The sequence below is a fragment of the Sorex araneus genome, chromosome 6 (assembly GCF_027595985.1).
Source record: "Sorex araneus isolate mSorAra2 chromosome 6, mSorAra2.pri, whole genome shotgun sequence".
In the NCBI taxonomy this organism is placed as follows: domain Eukaryota; kingdom Metazoa; phylum Chordata; class Mammalia; order Eulipotyphla; family Soricidae; genus Sorex; species Sorex araneus.
In genome coordinates this window covers 95,921,261-95,947,386 of record NC_073307.1, presented here as the reverse complement: position 1 = coordinate 95,947,386, position 26,126 = coordinate 95,921,261, and the positions used below count along the sequence as shown (strand labels likewise).

The 26,126-nt window shown below is 63.5% G+C and overlaps 1 protein-coding gene across 1 annotated transcript; it reads right to left on the bottom strand.

Moving 5' to 3' along the window:
- Positions 1 to 877: 877 nt before the first annotated feature.
- FAM83F (family with sequence similarity 83 member F) lies at positions 878 to 26,108 on the bottom strand. The gene is made up of 5 exons (XM_004610716.2): positions 25,635 to 26,108; positions 8,297 to 8,464; positions 7,812 to 7,933; positions 5,822 to 6,489; positions 878 to 1,231 (listed from the first exon to the last, which is right to left on the bottom strand). Exons 1-5 carry the CDS (start codon positions 26,106 to 26,108, stop codon positions 1,182 to 1,184), a joined length of 1,482 nt encoding a protein of 493 aa, XP_004610773.2. The 3' UTR covers positions 878 to 1,181.
- Between the last annotated feature and the right edge of the window lie 18 nt (positions 26,109 to 26,126).

The following is a 26,126-nucleotide window of genomic DNA, read 5'->3' as shown; positions in this document are numbered from 1 at the left end:
GGCTCCTGGGCCGCCTGGTCCCCTCCTGAGGGGCGGCAGGGTGCTCCCTTCGGGCGGGAGCACGGGGAGCAGGGGAGTCGGCAGAGGGACTGGCTGAGGCCCGCAGCCCTCAGCGGGTGCTGAGGTGGGAGGCTGCTGTCTGGGAGAAAGGCCCGAGGGCTCGGGGAAGGGGCGCGGGTCCCTCCCCCCAACGCTGCAGGGGTGCTCCCGGGACCGGGGCTGCCCCCGCCCCCTCCCAGGCCAGTCCTTCTCCCACGCTGCCCCCCAGTGCCCCTGGGGCTGTGGCCGGGCACTTCAGAAGCCTGTGAGGTGCTGCCCACTGCCCACCGGCCCCTGGGCGCCCCCGGAAGTCTGGCCTGGCCCCGTGATCCTGCCTGGCTCTGGGCAGGAGACTGAGGCCACCGGCCTCGATGGCCCTGGGGAGGGGGGAGGAGGGCAAGCCCGGGCCCCCCCGGGGATCAGGCCAGGACTCGGGCAGGGCATGTGGTGGGCAGAGCCACAGGACGGACCGCCAGCCTCTAACCCTTCCCCTTGGTGGGTCCCAAGCTGTGGGGGTGGGTCCCAAGCTGCCTGGGGAGGGGGGAGTAGGGAAGGGAGATGGTGGGGCGTGGGGGGAGGGCAGCTGGGGGCGGGAGGGGCTGGGGAGTGGGAGAGAATTGGGGTTAAGGGTTGGGTGTGGAAGGGGTCTAGGACGTGGGCTGGGGGGCGGGGGGCAGCTGGGGGGCCGGGGCTGGGTGTGGCGGGGGGCTCCTAGTGGCCCCAGAGGGGACCCTCCCCCAGCTCAGAGGCTAAAATCAAAGCCAGCACCAGGGCCCGGCTCCCGCCCTGTCCTCTTCCTTTTATTCCACAAAACCTTTTTGGGGGGGGAGGGCAGGAAGGGGCACCAGAGGCACGGAGAAGCCCAGGAGGCTGTCGGGGGGGCCGGCGGGGCTGCCCTGGAGACCCCCGTAATCAGGTATGAACACAGGCCTCACCCCTCCCGGGGCGTGAGGGGTGCGGCTGGCCCCGCATGGCAGGGATGGAGCTTCCGGGCTTCATGTAAACAAGGAGGACCCCCCCCCCCCGCCTCGGCCGCCGGCACCCAGTCTCACGGGCACGACACCCGCATTGTGAGGCGACGGGGTCCGCTGTGCAAACTGGCGCCACTGGGCCCGGGAGCTCGGGGCTGGCCGCTGCTGCGCTCAGGAGATGACGCAGTTGCTGGTCTTGGCGGGGCTGGGACTTGTCCTACCTGCGGAGACAGGGGCCCGTGGGGGAGGTGACGGGAGCCCCTTGCCCCTCACCCTCCCAGCCGGGCCAGCTCCGAGGAGCCCACCCCCTGCCCCCGGAAAGCAGAGGGAAATCCCTGAAGTCGTGGGGGGCTGCCTCCCCCAGTCTCGGGGGCAGGAAACTCAAAGGTGAGGCAACCCCCAGGGCACCTGCTGTGCAGGGGGCGACCCGGGCTCAGCGCCCAGCACCCCATCTGCTCCCCCCGAACCCGCCAGGAGTGAGCCCCGAGCACCGATGCTGTTGATAAATGAGCCTCTGGTCAGCGGTCAGCGGGAGGCCACCCGGAGGCCGGGCAGCAGAGCTAACGGGCACAGTGACACCTCAGGGGATCCCCCGGGGACAGACAGACAAGTCCTCCTCTCCTGTGCCTCGGGGAGGCTGGGGAATGTCCCGGGCAGATGAGAGCCTCCCCCCCCCCGAGAAAACCGCTTCTGGGGCCCTCCCAGGCCCTGTCCACTTCCCCTCCTGGCCCCGAGCCGCAGCCACCTGGGGCTGCCTTGGTTGCACCCCACTCTGGCCTTTGCCCCAGGGGAGCGGCCCCTCTCCAGGGGGCCCCGGCAGGAGTGACTCAGGACAGACCCTCCTGTCCAGACACGCACTGGCCTCGCCGGGCACTCCTGGGCCCCAGGGCCTAGGGCGGAAGTGACGCCTCCCCTTCTGAGAGCGGGGGTCCAGGCACGGGGACTGGCCGGGTTCAGGGCTCCCCCACGGCTGGGCCCTGGGCAGCTCCTGGGAGAGGCCTGGGGTCCCATCCGCTCTGGGTTCAGCATCTGACCCCCAGACACCGCAGGCGGCAGGGGAGGAGTGAGATGCTCCCGGGGGATGGGAGAGGCGGGGGGGGGGGCAGGCGAGGGAGGGACACAGCCCCTTTCCTGGGAGACCCCCCTCCTCTTCCCCGCCTTTGCCCGGCCCTCCCCCCCACTCCCCAGGGGCAGCGGGACCCAAGCGGGCCAGAGCAGAGGCAGCGGGAGAAGGCGACAATGCAGGGGCCAGCACGAAGCAGCAGACAGAGCGGGCGGGCACACAGCCCGCAGCTTCCTGCACCCGGGACCTGCCGCCCACCAGCTGCGCCCCGCTCAGAGAGAGCACGGCGGGGCACAGCGGGGAGGGCACCTCCCTGGAATCCACCCCCGCACCCCCACAGGGTGGTCAAGCCGCACCAGGGTGAGACTCCTGAGCACAGGGCGGGGGTGAGACTCCTGAGCACAGGGCCGGGGTGAGGCCCGAGCACAGCCGGGTGTGGCCCCAAACCAAGACATTTTTGATCAAACACATGAGGCAGCTCCTGACTGCCTCACCCTGGAACTGGGGGGCCCTTATCGGAGCCTGGGGCCCAGAAGCACTCGCCCATGGCACCCCCATGGGGGGCACTGCCCCCAGGACCTCACGAGGAAAGGGGGCGGCACGGGAGTCTCGAGCAACCGAAGCAGGGCCCAGCAGCCACAGCACCCAGACCCCACCATGCCCTCGAGGGTGCTGTACACATGCGTGTGCATGTGTATGCTCACATGTATGTGTGTGAGCATGTGTGTATACATGTGCATGCTCGTGTGCATGCCCACATGTATGTGTGTACACGTGCATGCTCATGTGTATATGGGTATGCATGTGCTCACACATATGTACATGTGTGTGCTCACATGTACACGTGTATGTGCATGCATGTGTGCAGGTATGTGTGCACCTATGCATGTGTGTGCTCATGTGTATGTGCGCATGCATATGAGTGAGTGTGCATGTATGTGTGTGCCTGTGCTTAAATGTGTGTGTGCATGTGTGTGCTTAAATGTGTATGTGTGTGCATGTGTGGTTCTTAAATGTGTGCATGTGTGTGCTCAAATGTGTGTGCATGTGTGTGCTTAAATGTGCATGTGTGTGCTCAAATGTGTATGTGTGTGCATGTGTGTGCTTAAATGTGTGTGTGCATGTGTGTGCTTAAATGTGCATGTGTGCATATGTGTGCTTAAATGTGCATGTGTGCATATGTGTGCTCAAATGTGTATGTGTGTGCATGTGTGTGCTTAAATGTGTGTGCATGTGTATGCTTAAATGTGTGAGTGTGCACTTGTGTTTCCTGGAAGCACTCTGAGGCATAAGTGACCCTTTTCCTCTCCCTGGAAGGATGGGGGTGTATCAGATGCCAGGTCGGGGTCCCTAACCTGCAGAGGCCCCCAGAGCACCGCCCTCCTGACACTGGCACAGGTGGCACAGGTGTCACAGGTGGCACAGGTGGCTGGCACCTCTGGGCCTCCACATGACCCACCAGGCAGCGGGTGTGAGGACCCCGGGGCCCTGCGCTGGCCTCTCCTTCTCTCAGCTGCGGCTGTTTCCCACCCATCAACCTGCGGGGGGGGGGGTGTTCAGGTCTCCCGGAACCCGCTCCCCACACACAAGGGGCCACCCCCTGGGACCACAGCCAGCTGCCCTGGGGGAGACGGTCAGGACACTTGTTCCGCTCAGGCTTTTGGCTGCATTTAATTTACCCGGGCTTGGGGGCTACAGCGCTGGCAGAGCTCAGGGGAGCCTTCAGTGCCAGGGTTCGAGCAGGCCTCCTGCTTGCAAGGCTCTCTGAGCTGCCCCGGGCACGCCAGCGCCCTTGTCCTGAGATGGGGGGGTCCCTGCCTCCGGGGTGGGGGTCCAGGAGACCAAATTCCGGGACGCGCAGCCACACAGAGGAAGAGCGGCAGGCGCAGGTGCCCGGTCCCGCCAGTAGGGGGCGCCGCGAGCCTTCAAACCGCCAGGCCGCCCCCGCTGGGCCTGAGAGGGAGGAAGCGATTGCGGGTGCTCTGCTGGGGGCCACACGCAGGAAGGCAGAAATGTGCATGCCCCTTTGACAACCCAACACTCCCGGCGCGGCCCCGCTGTCAGCTGTCTCTCTCCTGCCGCGTGGGCAGCCCCCGCCAGGCCTGAGCTCGGCGGCTCCCCTGGGAGCTGGACCCGAGCTGGACAGGATGTGTTGGGAGCCAAATCCGGGCCACGGGGCTTCACTAAGCCGGACCTGCTGGTCCCCAGCACCACGTGTGGGGAAAGGGTGGGGGGGGGACAGCGAGCCGCCCCCTCCCCACTGGATCCCAGCTCACCTCTTCCACCTGGGGGGCCCTTAGTGATCAGGAGGCCTGACCCCCTAGAACGCAGAGTTCCCCGGGTAGAGCTCCGGGGAGGTGCAGGGGCGGGGGGCACCAGGCCCAACCGTAGCTGGGACAGTGCCCGCCTGAATCATCCCCGCCAGGCGGGCCTGCCTGATGCCCAGGGACAGGGGAAGGGCGCGCTGGGGAGGGACGAGGCTGTGTCCTCTCGTTTCCATGGAAACAGCACCTGGGGTGAGGGGGCCGGCTCCATCTCCCCGTGCCTTCCCTCCCTCTCCCCTCCCTCTCCCCTCCAGGTGTTTGCCATGGCAACCCTTCTCCTAACCAGGGGCACAGAGCAGGCAGCATCCGGCGCTGGGGAGCCAGGAGCAGGGGGGTCGGGCAGGGGGACAGGCAGGGGGACGGGCAGGGGGCAAAACAAATAATCAGGGCCGAGGGGGGGGCCCACCCCGGGGTACAGCAGGCCTGGGAGCAACAGGAGAGATTCAGACAACAAGCCCCTCTGACCCAGCAGCTTCCGGGGACCTCCGGGTGCCCGGAACTTAGGGCACAGCAAACAGGCGTACCGGCACCGCAGGGGGCCGTGAGCACAGTGCAGGGGGGAGCAGGTGGCCCTGAAACAGGGGGCAACACTACGCTCGGCCCTCCGACCCTCAGCTTCCCTGTGCCTCAGTTTCTCCATTTACAGACACTTCCCAGAGTCACTTTACTTACTGGGATGCCTTTTGGGTTTGCTTTTTCTTTTTTTTTTTTTTTTGCTTTTTGGGTCACATCCGGCGATGCTCAGGGGTTCCTCCTGGCTCTGCACTCAGGAATTACTACTGGCGGTGCTCAGGAGACCATATGGGATGCTGGGAATCGAACCCGGGTCAGCCGCGTGCAAGGCAAACGCCCTACCCGCTGTGCTATCGCTCCAGCCCCTGGGTTTGCTTTTTGGGTCACTCCTGGCTCTGCACTCGGGCATCACTCCTGGCGGTGCTCGGGGACCATATGGGACGCTGGGATCGAACTGGGTGGGTCACGTGAAGGCAGACGCCCTCCCCGCTGTGCTAGCGCTCCGGCCCCTGGGGTGCTTTTTTGCATCAGGAGCCAGAATGGCTCCTAGGGGTGCCCAGCCAGCACGGAGCTCAGAGCTGTGTGTGCGTGTGTGTGTGTGTGTCTGCGTGTGTGTGTGTCTGTGTGTGTGTGTATCTGTGTGTGTGTGTGTGTGGGCGCGTGCGCGTGTCTGCGTGTGTGTGTGTGTCTGCGTGTGTGTCTGTGTGTGTGTGTATCTGTGTGTGTGCACAGTCTGGTATGGGGGGGGCATGGCCACCCCCAACCAGGCTCAGGGGCTGCTCCTGGCTCTGTGCTCTGAGGTCAGGGATATGCAGAACCCGACAGTGACCCCGACCTCCCCACTTCCTACCCCTCAAGCCTGGGGGCGGGGGGGCTGGCCCGAGGCCCCGGGCGTGCCCTCGGGGTCTCACCTGAGACGTCGGCGCTGGAGCCCTCGGTGGGCCTCCTCCCCGAGGCGAGCTGCTCGGTGGAGACAGAGCCGGCGCTGCCGTTGGCGGTGGCGGGCCTCTTGGCGCGACGGCTGAAGAGCCGGCTGATGCGCCTGCCCCCCTGGGCCAGCGCAGCCTCGCCGTTGGCTGCCGCCTCGCCCTTGCCGTTGGGGGCCAGCAGCGCCCCCCGGGGCTTGGGCTTCAGGTCCACGTGCAGCTGCGAGACCACCCGGCCGTCCTTCGCGGGGGCCCGCACGGTGCTGGGCAGCGGCTCCACGGGCGGCAGCACCTGCTCCAGCGTCATGAGGTCGTGGAGGAAGTTCTCCAGGCGCTGGGCCGACTCCCCGCCGCCGGCGCCCTCCCCGGGCCCCGGGGCCTCCTCGGCCGCGCGCTGCTGCTGGGCCCAGCGCATCAGCTCCCCGGGGGGTGGCCGGCTGCCGGCCACCAGCGCGTACTTGGGGTTGATGAGCTTTCGGGCCACGGTGGACGAGTAGCTGAGGCCCGGGCGGCCCAGGCCCAGCTGCTGGAACAAGTCCACCTCCTCGGAGATGGCGTAGAGCTCCCGGAACTCCACGTCGAAGGGCTCCACGTTCTGGCCGGTCAGCACAAGCAGGAGGTTCCTGTCCACGTAGGATGAGCTCCAGGTGAACCTGAGGCGGGCGGACACAGGTATCGGGCGGGCCTGTGGCCTCCTCTGCCCGCAGTCCCTGGGAACCCCCCAGGTCCTCTCCATATTTGGGGGTCTTGGCCTCAGACGTAGGCAGCAGGCAGCAGGAGTGGGAACGTGACCAGGGGCCCGGAGGATCAGGCCCGGCTTCACACCTGGGCACTTAGCCGGCGGGCCGTAGTTCACACTGACCACAAGGCCACAGAAGCACAGACCACGGGTGAGATGTTCCACTCCACGGTCTCCTGGCCCATGTACCCGCACACCTGCGCATGCACCCATATATGCACACACATGTGCCCACACACCTGCACACACATACACACATGCCCACACCTGCCCACACGTGCCCATGCATACATGCACACGTGCCCACATATGCATACACGTGCTCACATACCTGCACATGCACACATGTGCCCATACATGCATGCACATGTGCCCACACACTGCACACACGTGCCCACACACGCACACACACATGCCCATATGAACACACATGTCCACACCTACACACATGTGCCCACACATGCATACACACATGTTCATACACCTGCACATGTACACATGTGCCCATAAATGCATGCACACCTGCACACACCCACACATGCATGCACATGTGCCCACACACCTGCACATGCACACACGCAAGCCCATACACCTGCATTTGCACACAGGTGCCCACACACGCATGCACATGTGACCACATACCTGCACACATACCTCCACATGCAGGCACACATGTCATACATGCACACACATGAGCCCACACACCTGCACACTCACACACATGCTTACATGCCCACACATGTATCCACACATATGTATTCGCACACACACCCATACCCACATGTGCGCCCGTCCCACACGCACGCACACGCAGAATGAGAAACACCTGCAGTCCCCCTCCCCCTCCTCCCCAGGCCTCTGAGTGCTCCTCTCTGAGTGCTCACAACCGCCCCGTCTGCAGACACCCCGACCCCAGCTCCACGCCCGAGTCGCTCTCCTGGGTCAGGAATCCCTCTCTCTCGGGGGCTGCTCGGCCCCCATCACTCAGGCACCCAGAGAGTCACTCAGGGTTCGTGTCACACCCTCACCTCCCTCCCAGCTCAGCGCCCCCTGACCAGCCTCAGGGCCCGGCCCTGGCCCCTGCACTTCGGGGGAACCACAGAGCGGCTCTCGGCATTCGGAGCAGAGGGCCCAGGGGGCTGCTGAGCCAGGACGCTCCAGTCCTGTCAGCCCCTGGTCACGGACGTAGCTCTCCCGGGACCCCCCACCCCCACCCCCAGCCCCAGCCCAGCTCACCTGTAAGAGCCCGTGGCCACTTTCTCTCCGTCCACCATCAGAAACCTGGACGACAGGGCGCCCTTGATCTTCCCCATGGGCATGTAGAAGCCCACGCCCGTCACCGAGCGGACGCGGATGTTCTGTGGGGCAGGAAGGGGGCCTGTCACCTGGGGGGGCTGGGGTCTTCCTACCTACAAGCACCCCCACCTGCCCTAGGGGAGACGGGGCAGCTCAGCAAATCTCACTGAGGGTGTGGGCAAGCCCAGGTGGTCTCTGCCTGTGTCCACAGCTCCCCAGCCTCACACGGCCCCCGACTGAGCCAGCACCTAGCACCCAGCACCCAGTACTCAGCACATAGCACCAACTCCTGGTGGAGCACCCTCCGGAGCCTCCCACAATGGGAGGCTTCTGGGGCACGAGGCAGAGGCTGAAGACCTGTCATGGGCCTGCCCCTCCCCCAGCCGGGGAGGAGGTGGTCCCCACTGCCGCCCCTGAGCCCCCACCCGGATCCGGAAGTCAGTGAGCTCCAGGCTCTGGCACATCTCCAGGAAGCACGGCACGCCCGCCTCATCCAGGATGATGTAGACGGGGACCCGGCGCTTGTAGGCAGCGTCCACGATGTCCTGGAAGATGTCGCCGTCGGTGAAGAGGTCCATGACCACGGCAACCACCTGAGTGGGGGACAGGGCAGTCGGGGAGGTGGGCCGGGCGCCCAGAGACGCTCGCAGGGCCGGGGAGGCGCCCCACCCCCACGCCCCTCAGAGCCCCAGAGAGGAGCTCGGCCCTCCGGGAACACCGAGAGGTGGGCGTGAGCCCCCCGCAGCCCCCTCTGCCCCCGGACTCTGGAGAAGCTTCTCCCGAGCAGTGGGGGGGCCCAGGGAGGAACTGGACCCCCTGCAGCCGGGCCTTTCCCGCCAGACTCGGCACCCCTTGTGTGGTCCGAAGCCCGGTGCTGCCCCTGGCCGCTGGGTGGGTCCCACAGGGTCCCCCAGGGTCCGACCCCCAGGCGGCAGCTGGCCAACGACCCTCGGTTCCCAAGGTCAGTGCTGCCGGCCACGCTGCCTGGCTCTGGCCTGTGGGGGCGGCTCCGTCCAGACCCCCACCCCGCACACCGCGACCCCCGCCCAGGGACAGGGCCAGGAAGAGATGCTGCTCCGGGGTGGGGCTGGAGGTGAGGGGCACGGGCCTGGGGGTCCCAAGTCCTCCAGACTTGGTCATGCAAGGTGCAGGAGAAGGTTCGCTGGGGTGTGTGGACCGGCACACGGGTGCCATGCTCCACATGTGTGCGTCCCAGCACGTAGCTGCCATGTTCCATGTGTGTGCATCCTGACATGCGGGTGCCAGGCTCCACGTGTGTGCATCTCGGCATGCGGATTCCATGCTCCATGTGTGTGTGTCCCGGCATGTTGGCACCATGCTCCATGTGTGTGCGTCCCAGCATGCAGGCGCCATGCTCCACATGTGTGTGTCCCGGAATGTGAATGCCACCCACGTTCCACGTGTATGCATCTTGGCGTGTGGGTGTTATGCTCCACATGTGTGTGTCCCGGCCTGTGAATGCTGCCACATTCCACATGTGTGCATCCTGGCATGCGGGCGCCATGCTCACATGTATGCAGCCCAGCACGCGGGCACCATGCTCCACGTGTGTGCATCTTGGCATGCAGACACCATGCTCCACATGTTTGTGTCCTGGCATGAAGGGCACCATGCTCCAAGTGTGTGTATCTCGCATGCAGATACCATGCTCCACATGTGTGCATCCTGGCATGTGCATGCCGCCATGTTCCACGTGTGGTGAGGCACACTGCAGCCACGCCCCACCGCCCACCTCCACACAGCAGCCCCTCCGTGTGTGGTGGTGAATGGTGAGCCCCACACGGGGATGCTTGTCCCCAGCCCTGCCACCTTCCAGCATGTGCCCTGCCAGCAGCCCTCCCTGCAGGCCCTCCCGGATCTACACGCTCCCATGAAGGGATGTTGATATTCCAACATCCAGACAGGGACGGGTTCTGAGGAAGGTGGGCCGAGGGACACATAAGCTGTAGCCCCTGGTCAGTGGTTCCGATTGGCCCAGAGACAGGGCTGGATAGGGGCACGAGGTTCCAAGCTCGAGTTCCCTCCTTCAGTGTTCTCTGGGCACCCCTGGGGGTGGCTCTGGTGGTCCCTGGGCAATGTCAGGCCCGAGATGGACTGGGAGGCGCCCCCAAACCCTTGAGCCCCATTGAAGGTGCCCCTCCCCAAAAATATTTCTTAAAACCTGCAAAATAGGGGCTGGAGCAATAGCACAGCGGGTAGGGCATTAGCCTTGCCAACAGCCGACCCGGGTTCGATTCCCAGCATCCCATATGGTCCCCTGAGCACCACCAGGGGTAATTCCTGAGTGCAGAGACAGGAATAACCCCTGTGCATCGCCAGGTGTGACCCAAAAAGAAAAAAAAAACCTGCAAAATAACTCACAGAGTTGAGGTGGAATGAGCCCCTGAGAGACGTGTAGACAGGGGAGAACTCAAACGGGGACACAGAGAGAAGGGGACGGAGAAGAATCAGTTTCTTCAGCCAGCGGCGAATAAGGGACATTCCAGCAAGGGGGCGAAAACCTGGGGTCGGGCGCATGTGGGTGTGGACACCGTGGCCCTGAGGACCAGTAGGCGTAACTGGTGGCACCTGGCAATACTGGGCCACAGAGCAGAACAGAACCAGCCACGGCCCTGGGCCAGGGCGTGATCAAAAGGAATGTCAGGGCACTGGAGCGACAGCACAGCGGGGAGGGCGTTTGCTTGCACGCGGCCAACCCGGGTTCGATTCCCAGCATCTCATAGGGTCCCCCGAGCATCGCCAGGAGTCATTCCTGAGTGCAGAGCCAGGAGGAACTGCTGAGCATCGCCGGGTGCGACCCAAAAAAACAAAATAATAAATAAATAAAATCAGATAGACAAACTGTTGGCAAGACTGACGGAAAACAGAAGCAACGAAGAGAAAACACTGAATGAGGAAAGCAGCGGACCCCCACGTGGGCCGTGCGTGGCGGGTCCAGCTGCAGAAATCTTGGCACCTGAGGACAACAGTCAGCACACACAGGACATCAAGGCCGGCGACATGCAGGCGAACTTAAGAAGAAAATGGCCTGAACCCATCATGCAAAGTCAATCAGGGTCAGAGAGATGGTGCAGCAGGCACGGCGCTGGCTTTGCATGCAGAAGACCCTGGTTCGATCCCTGGCACCCAATACGGCCCCCCAGGCACTGCCAGGAGTGACCCCTGGGTGCAGAGCCAGGAGTTGGCCCCGAGCACCACCAGGCACGGCCCAAGAGCCAAGAAAGAAAAAAACAAACTGTCAATTAAACATAATACGGCCCAATCAAGAAGAGCTTATCTCGGGACTGGAAGAGCCGTTCGGCCTCCGAATATGTATCGTTTCAAAGATTAAGTTCACGGGGATAAGGAGGGAGAAAATAATATACTACCTAAATCAGCTTTATAAACCTCTCCGATAAGCTGACCCTTCCAGCCGGTGATTAAAATCCCCAAACCACCGGGAACGGAAAGGAACTTTGTGAGCTAACAAGACACACAATGGGTTTCCTTTAATCCCGGGCAAGAATGCGCCAGGCCAGTCGCGGTCACCGTCACCACCGCTCCCCACCGCTCCCCGAGGAGCCAGCGCTGGGACCAACGTAAGAATCAGAGAGGAGAAGAAACACGGGGCAGGGAATCGTCTGAGACGAAACCACCAGCACGTGTAGAGCGCCCAGCAAAACGCCGAGGCGGGCGGGTAGGATGAAGAGAACTCGGCAAGGTCACCAGGGAGAAGGAACCATTCCGCCGCCCCTGACGGTCCTGGGGACTGGAGCAGGGTTAGCCTTTGTTCCCTCTCTCCTGCCCCAAGATTATTTTTTAAAAAGAAAGAACTGTATATAATAGATGTAATAATATACATATATATATATAATTAGCACTTTTTGTATTATAGCAATAGTCAAGTAACAACAAGCCAGGAAATAAGATCCATTCAAATTGTACCTCACAAATACAGCGGCTGGATAAACAGCACAGCAGGGAGGGCGCTGGCCCAACATGCGCTGACCCGGGTTCAATCCCCGGCACCCCGTACAGGGTCCCTGAGCTTCGCCTGGAGTGAGCCCGGCATGCAGAGCCTGGAGTATGGCCTAAATGTACATGGGTGTAGTCCCAAGGCAAAACAAAACAAATACACAGTGTTAAAACTTAATACTACATATATAAAACTTAAATAAATATTTTATTTATTTTATTGTAGGCACACCTGGCAGTGCTCAGGGCCTACCCTCAGGCTCTGCGCTCAGGGATCCCTCAGGAGACCATAGACGGTGCCAGAGATCGAACCCAGGTTGGCCACGTGCAAGGCAATGCCCGGCCCGCTGTACTCTCTCTGGCTTTTCTTGGTAATAATATATATATATATATATATATATATATATATATATATTTTTTTTTTTTTTTAAGGAGAGATTATCTGTAGTAGCTAAGTTGATTTTTGGAAAAGCTGCAACGGATCATTTACCCTTCTAGACAGCAAGACACACTATGGAGTTACAGTAATATGGATTATGACGCCGAGAGGGACAGGCACTGGCAGAGAGATCGATGGGACAGAATGAAGGGCAGAAAGACGCCTGCGCCCACGCAGAGACGGAAAGCTTGGAGCTGAGAGGGCAGAGTCACAATTCAGCGGAGAAAGGAGGCTCGTGAAATTGCGGTTGTTGGGGAAATTGTTTCCCCCAGAGCCTCGTGCGGCCCCCTGCCCTCACGCCATACAGAAGGGTGAGCGTCAGGCTGTGCGTGACACAGCCAACCAACTCATGGGTGTGTGACACAGGAAAATGTCTGCAAAGGATTTCTGAAAATACAAAGCAGAAATCATAAAGCCCATAAAAAAGGTGCACTTGACAAATTAGGGACTTCCTCGGTAGAAAGATGCCAGAGACAAAGGTAACTTTTATCTGCGCTATCTGTAACTAAGAGGAATTAATAACAGACGTGCGGTCCCTGCAAACCAGCAAAAAGGGAAGAAAAAAAAAAAAGACGAAGGACAGAGGACACTAATTAGAAAAAATGGGAAAGAATATGAATCGGCCAATTCCGAGAGGAGATATCTGAGCAGCTAATAAGAATATAAGGAGACACGGGCTTCATTAGTCACCCGGAGGGAAAAAAAAAAAGAAAGAAAAAAAGATTCCAATGAAAGCAGAGAGATAAGAGAAGGGACCTCATTACCACCTCAGGAAAGATTAATGGATGATGCGGGGGGGGGGGGAGGGGGGGGGCTGGGCGTCTGAAGCAGGTCCCCGAGGTCTGGGGCCCCCAGGACCCCTGCGCCTCTGCAGGGCTGTGTCGGGCACAAGGACATAAGGTCACGGAGGGCCGGGATTGGGCACTGGGAGTGGGGACGGCGCGGCCAGGGGCAATGAGCGAGGCCCAACCAACGCGGCAACAGAGACTGGCTCAAGGGCAAACATCAGGATGGGGGGTAGGTGGGTGGGCTGGAGCTGGACCCCCTTTCTTGAAACAGAAACGCACACTGATGGTAGCAAGGGGCCGAGAACCCCCACCCGCCACTGCCCAACCCTATCCCGGCGGCACGTGGCCCAGTTGGGACCCCCGGGGCCACCGCAAAAGGGCTGGGCGCCACAGCCCAGCAAGTGGGCGAGTCCTGGAACCCAGTGTGGGCATAGACGGGGCACAGACGGGGCGGGGGGCCGGGGAGACGGCACGGGGCTTGCACACGCTCGACCCCTGCCCGGTCACGACGGGCTGTGCGTGCTTCCCTGGGCGCCTCCGGGCGCGGCCCTGGAGAGTCCCAAGCCCATTGGGTGATTCTGGGTGCCGCGGGACCCTCACCCTCACCGGCTGGTCAGTGGGCTGAGAACCGACACAGGGGATCCCCGATTCCTCCTGAGATTCCTCTGCCCGCCACCCCCCACCAAAAAAAATAAAAGGGAAGGAAGAAACAGAAGCAAAAATCACAGCATAGCAGGCACGACGGATACGGCCCAGCAGGGTTGGTCAGCCAGGCTGATGCCCGGCCCGGCGGTCAGACTCCAGTGCCCAGGTGTGCCCCCCACAGCGCCCTCAAGTGACCAAGTGTGCAAACCCAGAACACACACACCTTCGTGATGGCAGAGGGGAAGGGAAGAAAGCAAAAAGGAAAAAAGAAACCAAACACCACCAAAAGGCACAGAATAAACACGCTGCTGCGGCCACAAGGGGTCTGGCCACGGGCGCGGGGGCGGGAGGAAGGAGAAGCAGCTCCCCAGGGTGCCCCCCGACGAGCCGGAACCCGGACAGCTATGCTGGGCCCAGAGTGAGCCCGGCCACTGGACGGAACCAGGTCCGAGGGCGAGCCTGACCCCCCCGGCCTGTCTCAGAGAGGGGCCTGGCCTCTGACAGTGTCACTGACAATGACAGTGACCCACTGTCACTGGTCTCCGGCGTGGGTCTGAGGCCACGGGCCTCCGTCTGCCCCTTTCCCGGCCGGCCCCACCCTCGGACTCCAGCTTTGGTGCTCGGGTGGAGAGCACCAAGGGGCGTGAGAGTCGGGGGCCGTGCGAGGGGCTGGCCTGCCGAGACGGAGCAGGGGTCTACCCCCTCCATGCCCAGGGCCCCCTCCCCCATTCTCCAGGGCCGGTCTGCGGCGCGCCGGTGGGCCCAGCCATCTGTGTCACCACCAATTAAGACAATGAAATATCTGGAGTAAGGGCAGAGGAGAGAAATCAATCGAGGACTCCTGCAATCTCGTTGTGGAGGAGAAGCGATAATTACCCTCGGCGCTGGTCTCCGAGGGCATGCCTGGCACTCAGCTCTGCCGAGGGAGGCGGGGAAGCCAGCTCCCGCCCCCGCCCGCGCCCCGGGGACCTGGCGGTCGGGGGCGGGGGTAGGGGGGGCGGTGCGCTGCCAGTTGACCATCCATCAGGGCGCAAAGGAAGGGCCTTGGGCAGAGCTCGTGAGGCCGGGCCACGGCTTAGGGGGGCACAGAGGCCGCCCCCCTCTGTCGCCGGGGCTGGCACCAGCGGCACCTGGGGGGAGGTTAATTTCAGGGTTTTGCCAGACTCGCAGGCGGCAGCATCTCCCGGCGGGTGCCTGGTTAGCTCCTGGCTCCCGCTCTCATTACCACCCTACCCAGGGGCGGGGGGGGGGAGCGCGGGGGGCCTCCGGGGCCCCCCCTTCTCCTCATTCCACTTTAATTAAACCGCTGGCTTCTCCCAGTCCCTGCCCGGCCCCGCGATCACTACTCAGCGGCCGCCACGGCGGCAACCAGAGGTGACATTCCAGCCGCCGTGCCCACAGCCAGGGCAGCCCCGATGGGCGTGGGGAGTGGGCAGCCCCCTCTCACCCCCACCCCCCAGGTGCGGAGTGACCGGCTGGCAGATCTGCACTGAGCCGGGGTTCCCGGCCTCCCCCTCTCGCCCCGGGGCCTGATCCAGAGGGTCCCTCCCCTCCCCCGCTGCTCTGCAGCCCTGGGGCAGCCCCCCCTTTCCCCACTTCATTGGGGGGGGCGGTCTGTGTCCGCCACGCTGCCGGGCCACGTTACACCCCCCCACACACACACACACAGTCCTTCTCCGGGGTCGCCTTTGGGGTGCCGGGGGCTATGCCGCAGCCATACCCCCAATGGTGACGATGCAAACTGCGTGGAGAGGCAAAACTACCTCAGGCCCCGACCCCTCGGTCCTTAACCACCAGTGACGCCAGAGCCCCTTCGCTCCCACCCAGGCAGGGCCCCCGAGGCAGCTCCCTGGGCTGAGCTCTGCAGGCAGGAGGCGAAGTCGCCAGCTCCTGGAGCTGCTCCTGGCCCATGAGTGCTCCCGGGAGTGCTCCCAGGCATGTTCCCGGGAGTGCTCCCAGGAGTGCTCCACATGCTCAGCTCCAGGAAAACGCAGCGTGCCCGGCCACCTTAGCTCTGGCAGCATCTCCACCCTTCCCGGCGCACGCCCCGCAGGGCTAGTTCTCGCCCGTGGGGTCAGCGCCTGAACCAGGAGACTCTCCCAGAACACGGACAGGACCGCCGAGGGCAGCCAGAGCAAAGATTATGTGTGTGTCCCAGCATGCACCGGGGCCAGGTCACGTGATTTCCGGAGCCACCTGTGCCCCCTGCGGGCTGCACACATGTCTCCGCTCCCCGACCCCCCCCCCCCCGGTCTAGACAAGTCGTGTCTGTTATTCTACTGGGTGTGGACGCAACTTTGTCGTTCCCTCCTTTATATTTCTGTTTTCTTTCTTTCTTTTCTCTTTTTTGGGTCACACCCGGCGATGCACAGGGGTCCCTTCTGGCTCTGCACTCAGGAATTACTCCTGGCGGTGCTCGGGGGACCATATGGGATGCTGGGAATCAAACCCGGGTCGGCCACATGCAAGGCAAATGCCCTCCCCGCTGTGCTATCGCTCCAGCCCATTTTCTTTCTTTCTTTTCTTTCTTTTCTTTTCTTTTCTTTTCTTTTCTTTTCTTTTCTTTTCTTTTCTTTTCTCTCTTTCTTTCTTTCTTTCTTTCTTTTCTTTCTTTTCTTCCCTCTCTCTTTCTTCCCTCCCTCCCTCCCCCCTCCCTCCCTCTCTCTCTCTCTCTCTCTCCCTTCCTTCCTTCCTTCCTTCCTTTCTGTTTTGGCTTCCCTCGGCGATGCTCAGGCCTCACTTCTGGCTCTGCGAGTGAGACTCGGGGGGACCAACCCCAGTTGGTGGTGTGCAAGGCAATTGCCTGCCCACTGGACTATCTCTCCGGCCCCTTGTTGGGCTTTGGGGCCACACCTGGTGGTGCGCAGGGCTTAGTGCTGGCTCTGGGCTCAGGGATCATCCCTGGCGGGGCTAGGGACCTTATTGGGCATCGAACCCTGGCCAGCTGCGTGCAAGGCCGGCACCTGCCACTGTGCTATCTCTCTCGCCTCCCGCTGTCGCCTCTTTCATTTCACCAGTGACAGGTGCTGGGGTGGAGGGAAAAAGGGGAAAGAAAGAAAGAAAAAGCCGGGCTGGAGCAGGGGGCTCTGCGGAGGGGACCAAGGTTTGACCCCCCCGCCGGCTGCTCAGGGTCCCCAGCTCCACTGCAAGTGACTCCTGAGCACAGAGCTGGGAGCAGCCCCCAAGCACCAGCAGAGGTGCCCCCCACCCCCGGAATCAAAGAGAGACCGGAAGAAGCATGGGGCAGACAGGGGAGGCCCCGGCTTGGCCGCCCTGGCTGGGAGCCGACCAGGGCCGCTGGCGCGGGGGTCTCTCGCCGCCCTCCACAAACCCAACATCTCGAAGGTGTGGCCGGCGCGACCCTGCCTGGGGTCGGCTCAGCTCTGCTCGAACCCGGGGCGCTGGCAAGGGGAGGAGCCGGCAGCTTCGGCCAGGCACCAGGTGAAACTACCTGCCGGGGCGTCACAGGGGACGAAGGCTCTGGAGTCTGGGCACCCCCCGTCCGGAGTGTGCCCCCTCCCCGCCCCACGCACTCACGGAGGCGGTCACGGCCCGCTCGGAGGGTGGGTTTCCTCCGCCAGGCCCCAGGTCATTCGGAAACCATCACGTCCCCTTCCCCGGGGCCGGGGGCTGGCTGCCCTGGTGGCAGAGAGCCTGGAGGGAAAGAGCCAGGCCCCCCGGGTCAGGGCTGGCGGGGCGTCGCTGTCCCCCTCTCTGTCCCTGGAGAAGCCCAGGGGTTCAGCTTCCCACGCCCCCGACTGCTGGCTCAGAAGCTCTGACCCTGGGCCCCTTCGCTGGGCTGCCCAGAGTGTGCAGCCGGTGGTGGCAGGAACACACGTGCGGGGCCACACAGACAGCGTGGGGTCAAGGCGCTTGTCCTGCAGCTGCCCGGCTCGGGGTCAGTGCACCCCACCTCACTGTCCCCAGGTGCCACCAGCCTGACCCCGAGCTCAGAGCCACGACTGACTACTGGGGGTCTACACCTGCACACGGGCTGGGGGGCCACACACACGGCCTACACCCACACACGGGCCGTCTATACCCGCATACTGTCTACACCCACACACTGTCTATACCCACACACTGACCATCTATACCCGCACACCGGCCGTCTATACCCGCACACTAACCGTCTACACCCACACACTGACTATCTATACCCACACTGGCTGTCTGTACCCCCACACCAGCCGTCTATACCCGCACACTAACCGTCTACACCCACACACGGGCCGTCTACACCTGCACACTGACTGTCTATACCCACACACTGTCTATACCCACACACTGTCTATACCTACACATTGACCATCTATACCCGCACACTAACCGTCCACACTCGCACGCACACTGACTATCTATACCCACATCGGCCGTCTGTACCCGCACACTAACCATCTACACCCACACACTATACCCACACTGGCCGTCTATACCCGCACACTGACCATCTATATCCACACACTGACTATACCCACACCGGCCGTCTACACCTGCACACTGACTGTCTATACCCACACTGGCCGTCTGTATCCACACATTGACCTTCAATACCTGCACACCGGCCGTCTACACCTGCACACTGACTGTCTATACCCACACTGGCCGTCTGTATCCACACATTGACCTTCAATACCTGCACACCGGCCGTCTATACCCGCACACGGACGATCTACACTCACACACTGTCTATACCCACAGTGGCCGTCTGTACCCGCACACTGACCATCTATATCTGCACACCGGCTGTCTATACCCGCACACTGACCATCTATACCTACACATTGACCGTCCATACCCGTACACTGACCATCTGTCCCCACACACTGACCATCTGTCCCCGCACACCGGCCATCTGTCCCGCACTAGAGGCCGGGCGGGCAGCATCAGAGTAGAATTTCTAGGGCGGCCTGGGGCCCGCTGGCGTCTGTTCTGGGGCACAGAGCGGCGAGGCTGGAGGTGAGACCCTTGTGGGGGGGTGCGGCGAGAGCTCAGGGCCCCTGGGAGGCTGGCTCAGCACTCGGGAGCCACTCCTGGCGGGGCCTGGGGGACCTCAGGGGTGTCGAGGGAACCCGGGCTGGCCGCAGGCAAGGCAAATGCCCTCCCCGCTGTCCTAGCACATAGTCCCGCTGTCCTACCACATAGTCCCGTCACCTCCCAGTTCTGCTCTCTGCCTGCCATCCGGGGGACCCCGCTCACGGCCCCTTGGCCTTGAGACCCACCGAGCTGAGCCCCGAGTCCCAGAGCGTCGGCGGTGGTGAGGGGTCTGTCCTGAGGCCACATCAGCTGCCCCCCAGGACCCTCCATCCACCCCCGAGAGAGGCTGCAGCAAGCTGCCGGGACGACGCCGAGTGGGGTCCCAGCAGGGGTCTCGCCTCAGCTGCCCCCTGAGAGGGCCGAGGAAGCAGCTGGACCACAGGCTCGGCGCCCCAAGGGCTAAGTCAGGACCAGCGGGGTCCTGTCCTCCCCCACCCGGCAGACCCCGGCCCCCTCCAGCCCCCCGCAGCCTGCAGCCGAGTTCCCGGGCTCACTAACTGGACATCCTCGAGCAGCAGCCCCCCGGTGTGCTGGCAGCCCCTCGAGACGCGCCTCCGCTCGGGGCTGCAGCCGTGATGCCGGCCTCGTCCGGAGGGTCACAGCTCCCCAGGGACCAGGGCCAGTGGGGCCATGACTCGGACCAGCCAAACCCCAGACGGGGCGGACGGAAGGGATGCGGTCAGCCAGGCTCTGGGGCCAGGAGAGGAGGCGGCGCCCTCGGGGGCCCGGGCCGCGCTCAGCTGGGAGCGGGCTGGCTGGCGGGCGGGCGGGCGGGGAGCGGTTGTGTTGTGATCCTGGCCAGCGTCTCCCTGCCCCACGGCGCGTTTCTGGGCCGACTTCCCCAGCACTAAGTTGGTGTTAATTAGTGAAAATTATCTAATGCAAGCTCATTTTAACATTAGCTTAAAGCTAAACATAATTAGGAAGATAAATCAGCTGCTAAAAAAAAAAACACATTATCCTCCAATGAAGAGACACAAATGACTTTTAGGAGCGTGTGCGGGTTCGGGGTCCTAGCCTGGGGCTCCAGGACCTGGGAGCTATTTCCTCAGCACCCCCGGCTCCGGGCAGGACCAGCCGAGCTGCGTTCCTGGGAGTGGGGATGGGCACAGCAGGAGAACCTGGGGGTCTGGGAGCCTGACACTCCCTGGGTGTGGGGGCGGAGAGCTCCCGGGGGGCCTGGGGGTCTCGGGAAAACCTGCCCTGCCCCCACCCCGCAAGAGGTGACCGCTCTGGAGTGCTCTCAGGGGACATTCGACTCATCCATCTCATATGTTCGGGGTTGGGGGGTGTGATGGGGGGGTCTCAGCCCTCTCTGAACGCCCCCACCCTCATCTGTAGCATGGGGGTCCCCAGGCCGGGGAGAAGGAGACTAAGTCCGTGTGGGAACCACAGACGCACGCCCACCACCATGGCCCCGGCACACCCCCCCCCCCCGAGCACCCACACTTGGCTGCTGCAAAGGGGCTCGGGCACTCAGGATCACGGGCTCTCTGGGGGGTGCCCTGAGAAACAGGAGGGGCCAGAGGTGCAGCTGGGACCAGGGAAGGACGCATACCCCCACCCCTACACTGCCCAGCGGCTGGGGGGCCGGCAGGGTGTGGGTCTGGGCTCCACACGTTGTCCCGGATGCCAATGGGTGACCCGGGGCCTGGGCCAGGAGGGGGGCACCGAGCGGGCTGTCTGTCTCCCAAAGCCCCCCAGGAGGGCCAGGCCCCGCCCCGGCCACCAGCCTGCACCTGCCCGCACCCCAGTTTACAGCCCCGGCTTGTCTGTCCACGTCACTGGTCGGCGAGCTTCCCCGAGACCGGCTGACCACCAAGCAGGGGTGACTCTGGACAGCCTCGAGGGGAGAGGATATACCCTGCAGGGTGGAGCCAAGTCACAGCCTGCCCCCCAGCTCCCGCCGACCCTCGGGGGGCGCTGAGGACGAGCCCCACTTCCGACCGCCTCGGCCCCTCCTAGCAGACACCCCGGGGTGCGTCTCCTTGCAACGCCTCGTCACCCTCTGGCACCAGTGCCGTGACTTAGGCAAGTCGCCTCTCAGACAGAAGACAGCAAAGCCCAACTTCGGCCCGAGGCTCTGCCCGCGGGCCCAGGCTGCTGGCCTCAGGGGGGCCCAGAGAGCCGCTCTCCTCCCCCCACGCCCCCACTTGCTGGGAACACTGAATTCTGGCTAGTCCAGAGGCCAGAGGTTAAGCCCACGGCGGGGAGTGGAGTGGGAGGGGCTGGGAGGGGAGTGGGAGGGGCTGGGCCGCGTCCACACATGTGAGGTCAGCATGGTTCCCTCTGGACACTGGCGGCCACGTCCATGCTCCAGGGCCCGGCGCGGGGTCCACTACAGAGAAGGCCCTGCCCGCTGCGTTCCGCTGAGAGGGTGCAGGGGAGGACCTTGGGGGTGACTCGAGGCCAGGGCTGCCACCTGCGGGGCTGGGCCACACCCGGGCGCACGCACATGCGTGTCCGTCTGCCTCTGGTGGCTGTCCAGGCCACTCACTACTGCTCACAGGGCCAGCCAGGCCCCTGCCGGAGCCTCTCCCCGGGGCCCTCCATGGCCCCCCGAACCCCCCCGATAGTGAACCAGGGGCCCTTCGCACGCTCACTTTTGTCACAGTGGGGCTGGAAGAGTCCCCTGGGATGTGCTCTCAGACGGGGGTCCCCCGGCCTGGACTCCAGCTGCTCAGGGGGCCGGGGGCCAGCCACGGGCAGCCGCCACTGGACAATGGGAGTCTCCAACCTGTGGAGCCTCCCTGTCTCTGAGAAGAGACCCAACAGGCTGGGGGCTGGAGCGATAGCACAGCGGGGAGGGCGTTTGCCTTGCACATGGCTGACCCAGGTTCAAATCCCAGCATCCCATAGGGTCCTCCGAGCACCGCCAGGAGTGATTCGTGAGTGCAGAGCTAGGAGGAACCCCTGAGCATTGCTGGGTGTGACCCCCCCCCAAAAAAAAGAGGCCCAGCGGGCTGTTCCAAAGCCAGCGTGTGCCAGGCCAGGTCAATGACACCCACAGAAGCTCTATCAGACAGAGGCGCCTTGGGGTCCCCACAGCCTCCACACCCAGAGAGGGTTTGCGCCTCAGCCTGGCCCTGGAGGGACGGGGGCGCCCGAGAGGAGGCAGAGGGGCCGGATGCTGACAAACGTCCAGCAGGGAGGGCATTTGCTTTGATCTCCGGCATCCCATAGGGTCCCCCGAACTCGCCAGGAGTAATTCCTGAGTGCAGAGTCAGGAGTGACCCCTGAGCATCACCGGGTGTGACCCCAAAAGCCAAACCAAAACAAAACAAAACAGACCAAGAGGAAGCAGAGGTGGGCGAGGGCCCAGCACCCCCGGAGAAACCGAGGGCGGCGGCTCTGAGCTCCCTGGGCACCCCCAACTCTCCCCGGCCCCGGGTTTAGGGTCTCTCGGGGATGCAGCTCACTGCCCAGGTGGTGGTAGCGGGGCCCCTCCTGGCCGTGGGAGCCCCTCCGTGGCAGGGAGGTGCTAGAGACCCCCTGCAGGGGTGTCTGTGCTCAGGGTGCAGAGCTGGAGCCGGCGTGCTGGGGAGCGGCCCCAGGAACGTGGGAGTCCGGGGAGGAGCCAGTGACTCCCGCCGTTCCCGGAACAGGTCGATGTCACTGGAATCCTGCCTGCCTGGGGCGTCCCGGACAGGTGGGTGCTCAGGGCAGCACCCAAGGGGGCTTCCCCGCACCTGCCTGCTCAGGCGCTGGGTCAGCCCTACCCCGCCCCCACGGCCCCCAGGAGATGTGGGGTTAGGGGGTCTGCCTCCTTCCCCAGTGCCACACACCCAGTAGACTCGGAAATATCTGTCTGACGCCCCAAGGGGCTTCCCCGACCCTCCGCATGGCACCGTGAGGGGCACAGCTCAGGACACCCATGTCTGGGCAGGTCTGGTGGGGGGAATCTCTCCCCATGCGTGGCCGGGGCCAGGATGTCACTGCTGGGTCCCCGAAGGCACCCTTTCCACTGGCCTTTAAGCACATGACTCAGAGACACACAGAAGTAAGCAGATCCGTCAGAGGGAAACAGCTGGGCGGAACCCCGCCCGCAGGTAAACTCCACCGAGGCACGCCGGCCAGGGCGGGCCAGGCCACGGGGCAGTGACCAGGGCCCCGGCAGCCTTCCCAAGCCCGCAGGCCTCAGCCCCTCCCCTGCCACCCACCTCTGGAGTCCCCCCACGGGGCTCCTTTCTCCATGTCCGGAGACCCAAGGTTGGAGCCGGCCGCAACCCCAACTTGTCACTGGGACACGAGTCTCCAGGGTTCGGAGGAGACGAGGGGGTTCACAGCAGGATGCCCTTGGGCCAGGCTCTTTGGTGCCCTTGGGCCAGGCTCTGCCGGAGGCCCCAAACCCAGCCAGTCAGAGGAAAGTGTCCATCCAGCACACAGGGGGGGTGTCGGCCTGCGTGGTGGGCGGGGCAGGGCTGGGGGGCAGGCAGCCTGAGAGCCAAGGTTCGGGACCTGAGTCATCTTTCTCTGTTTCGTTTTCTTTTCGTTGGGGGGTGGGGTAGGAGTCCTCAGCTGTGCCCAGGTTCGGGGGTCTCTCCTGGGCAGTGCTACGGTGGCTGCATGGAAATCTGGGGGCGGAACCCGGCGGGGGGCGGGGGGCCAAGGCAGGCGCCTCTGAACCTGGGTACTTTTCCTTTTGTTTTGTTTTTTGGGTCCACCTGGCAATGCTCAGGGGTTCCTCCTGGCTCTGCACACAGGAATTAGCTCTGGCGGTGCTCAGGGGACCCTATGGGATGCCAGGGATCGAACCCGGGTTGGCCGCATGCAAGGCAAACGCCCTCCCCGCTGTGCTATGGCTCCGGCCCCAGGACCTGGGTTTCTCTATAGCCAACCACGGGGCCTTCAGGCCCACTTCCTTCCTCCTCTCTGCCTCAGGTTCCACTAGGAAACGGGGTCAGCCTTCTTCAAGGGGTCTGTGAGAAGGTGCGGGGCAGACAAGAGAAGGGGGAGCACCACAGCCAGGGTGGGTCTGCGGGCGCCCTGCACCCCGAGGAACTCCACGGCTCTGTGTGTGAGCCCCTCATCTCAACAGCACGGCCAGGGGGGCAGGAAGCAGCAAAGCCAGCACAGCAGAACAAACTCCCCTTGGCCAAGCTCGGATTCCCTCTGGGAGGGCAAAGGCCCCCGTTAAAATCCTCCCAGGAAGGGGGGCAGGTTGGGGCTGGGCGGGAAACGGGGGATACCCAGGGAGGGGACGGTCACCCTGGTGATGCTGGAACAGTCCGTGCTGGAAACAGCGGCGTAACGGACAGCTTTGTAAATCGTGGCATTTTCAATCACACGAGTTAAAAAAAAACAAAGAAAGAAAGAAAAAGAAAGAAAGAAAGAAAGAAAGAAAGAAAGAAAGAAAGAAAGAAAGAAAGAAAGAAAGAAAGAAAGAAAGAAAGAAAGAAAGAAAGGAAGAAAAAAAAATCCTCTCAGGCCTGGCGGCTGGTGACCAGCAGGCAGCCAGGAAATGGCCACTAGCTAAAGAGGGCCTGTGGTCACTCACGTCCATGATGGGCAAAGTTTTTGTCACGAGCGCGGACTACATAATAGGGAAGCGCTGACCCCCTCACTGCACGTCGGGGGGGGAGGGTTCCCACGCTGTCCCCCAGACGGCATTCAGGCTGACCCCGCTCCAGCTCCAGGGTCCGGCGAGCCCGGCCACAGTGCCCCGCAGCCTCGGGGCTGCCCTCTCGGTGCAGAAGAGCCGGGACGCTGGCGTGGGAGCCCAGGCACGGCGGCCGACTTGCTGTGTGGCCTCAGGAAGCGACTTAACTAGTCTGAACCCCCAGCTGGGGGGAGGCGCCCGCACCACCCCTGGCTGTGTCGCAAAGGCGGCGGTGAACATGAAAGCAAGTCAACAGGGAGAAAGGACGTGGCTTCCGTGTCATCCCGACGCTCGGCCCCTGCCCCCTCCGTGTCACCCACGTCCTTTCCCAGATTTTCACCCTTCCTCTTTTGCAGAAGGCAGTACACAGACAAAGAGGTTCGGGTGCAACCAGGAAGACGGCTTAACGGGGAAAAGAACAGCTTCCTCCTGGGCTCCGGTCTAGCCAGCTGCTGGTGCCACCCCTTCCAGGAAGACCAACCCCACGGCTGGCCCTCGGAGGGGAATCTCCCTGCCCCGAGCCCGGTCCAGCCTCCAAGAACAAATGGCGTGGTGGTCACTCTCGGCTCCACAAGTGGCACTGGGCAGCTGGAGCGGCCGGAGCATCTTAACAAGGGTCAGGGGCCCAACAGATGCGGCCAGACAGGAAGAACCGTTCAACTCTGATACCAGAGGCACAACCAGGATGTTCATGTCCATCGGTCAGTACGTCTCAGGGACTACTGGACACGGCAGCGAGAACCTCTCCGTGCGTCTCTGAAACGCAGGCGGCAGGGAAGTGTCGCCCTGGTGGGCAGGGGGGGCCCACCCAGGCTGAGCTCAGACTAACGGGGCAAATCTCTCCCCAGCACCGCCTCAGACACATCCCTCCTTCATTCCCCAAGACGCACAGCAGGGCGGGCACCTGGGGGTGCTCAGAACCCTTTGTCCCGGGACCCTGGAGCAGGCCAGGGTGGGGCGATGAGAGCCAGGGCTGGGCCCAGGCTGGGTCTCGGTGCCTGGTCAGCGGCGGGGGTGGGAGGCAGCCCCTGGACTGAAGGTCCTGGGAGGACACCCGGAAACGTTAGGTCTGATAAAGGGTCAGCAGGGGCCTGGGCCCACACTGCTGTGATGATGCCACCGGGCCGTGTCACTTGCCCGGACACATCCCCCTCCATCTCGTGTGGCCTCATCACCAGCCCCACGGTCCTAAGGGGTCCCGATCGGTGTGTGGGGGAGGGTCTCCCGGTGGCCGGGCGGGGAGGAGGGGGTGCCCTGGCCGGCGGGGGCGGCGGGCCTACCTTCTGGGCCTGCTGGATCATCTGCCTGGCCACCTGCTTGAGGTGGGGCGCCTTCTCCTCCTTGGGGGGGTGCGTGAAGAGCGTGACGCGGCTCACGCCCCGGTAGAAGCCCGCGTCGGTCCAGCCCAGGTCCAGCGGGGGCACCTCGGTGTCGGAGCGGTCGGGCCAGTAGGCCAGGGACTCGGCGGCGGGCCGGGCGCCGGGCGCCGCCTTGCCCTTGGCCTTGGCCTTGGCGGGCGGCGCGGCGTCCTCGTAGGGGCTCCAGGCGGCGCGGAGGGCCTGGCGCTCGGGGCCCGACAGGAAGTCCCGCAGCCGCTCCCGCTGGACCCGCTCGCGGTAGGCCCGCTCGCCGCCGCCCAGCAGCGCCTCCAGCGCGGCCCGCCGCCGCTCGCAGTAGTGGAAGGCGGCCTGCGCCTCGGTCAGCCGCTCGTTCACGTGCGCCTCGTCCAGGCAGCCGAGCTGCGACTCGGCCATGGCGCCCCGCCGCCCGCC

Coding starts and splice junctions, on each gene's coding strand:
- FAM83F (XM_004610716.2), bottom strand. CDS start 26,108: ATGGCCGAGTCGCAGCTCGGCTGCCTGGACGAGGCGCACGTGAACGAG. Junction 7,934..8,296: donor TCACTGACTTCCGGATCCGG/GTGGGGGCTCAG, acceptor CCTGCCCCACAG/AACATCCGCGTCCGCTCGGT. Junction 6,490..7,811: donor GTGGCCACGGGCTCTTACAG/GTGAGCTGGGCT, acceptor CGCCCGCCTCAG/GTTCACCTGGAGCTCATCCT.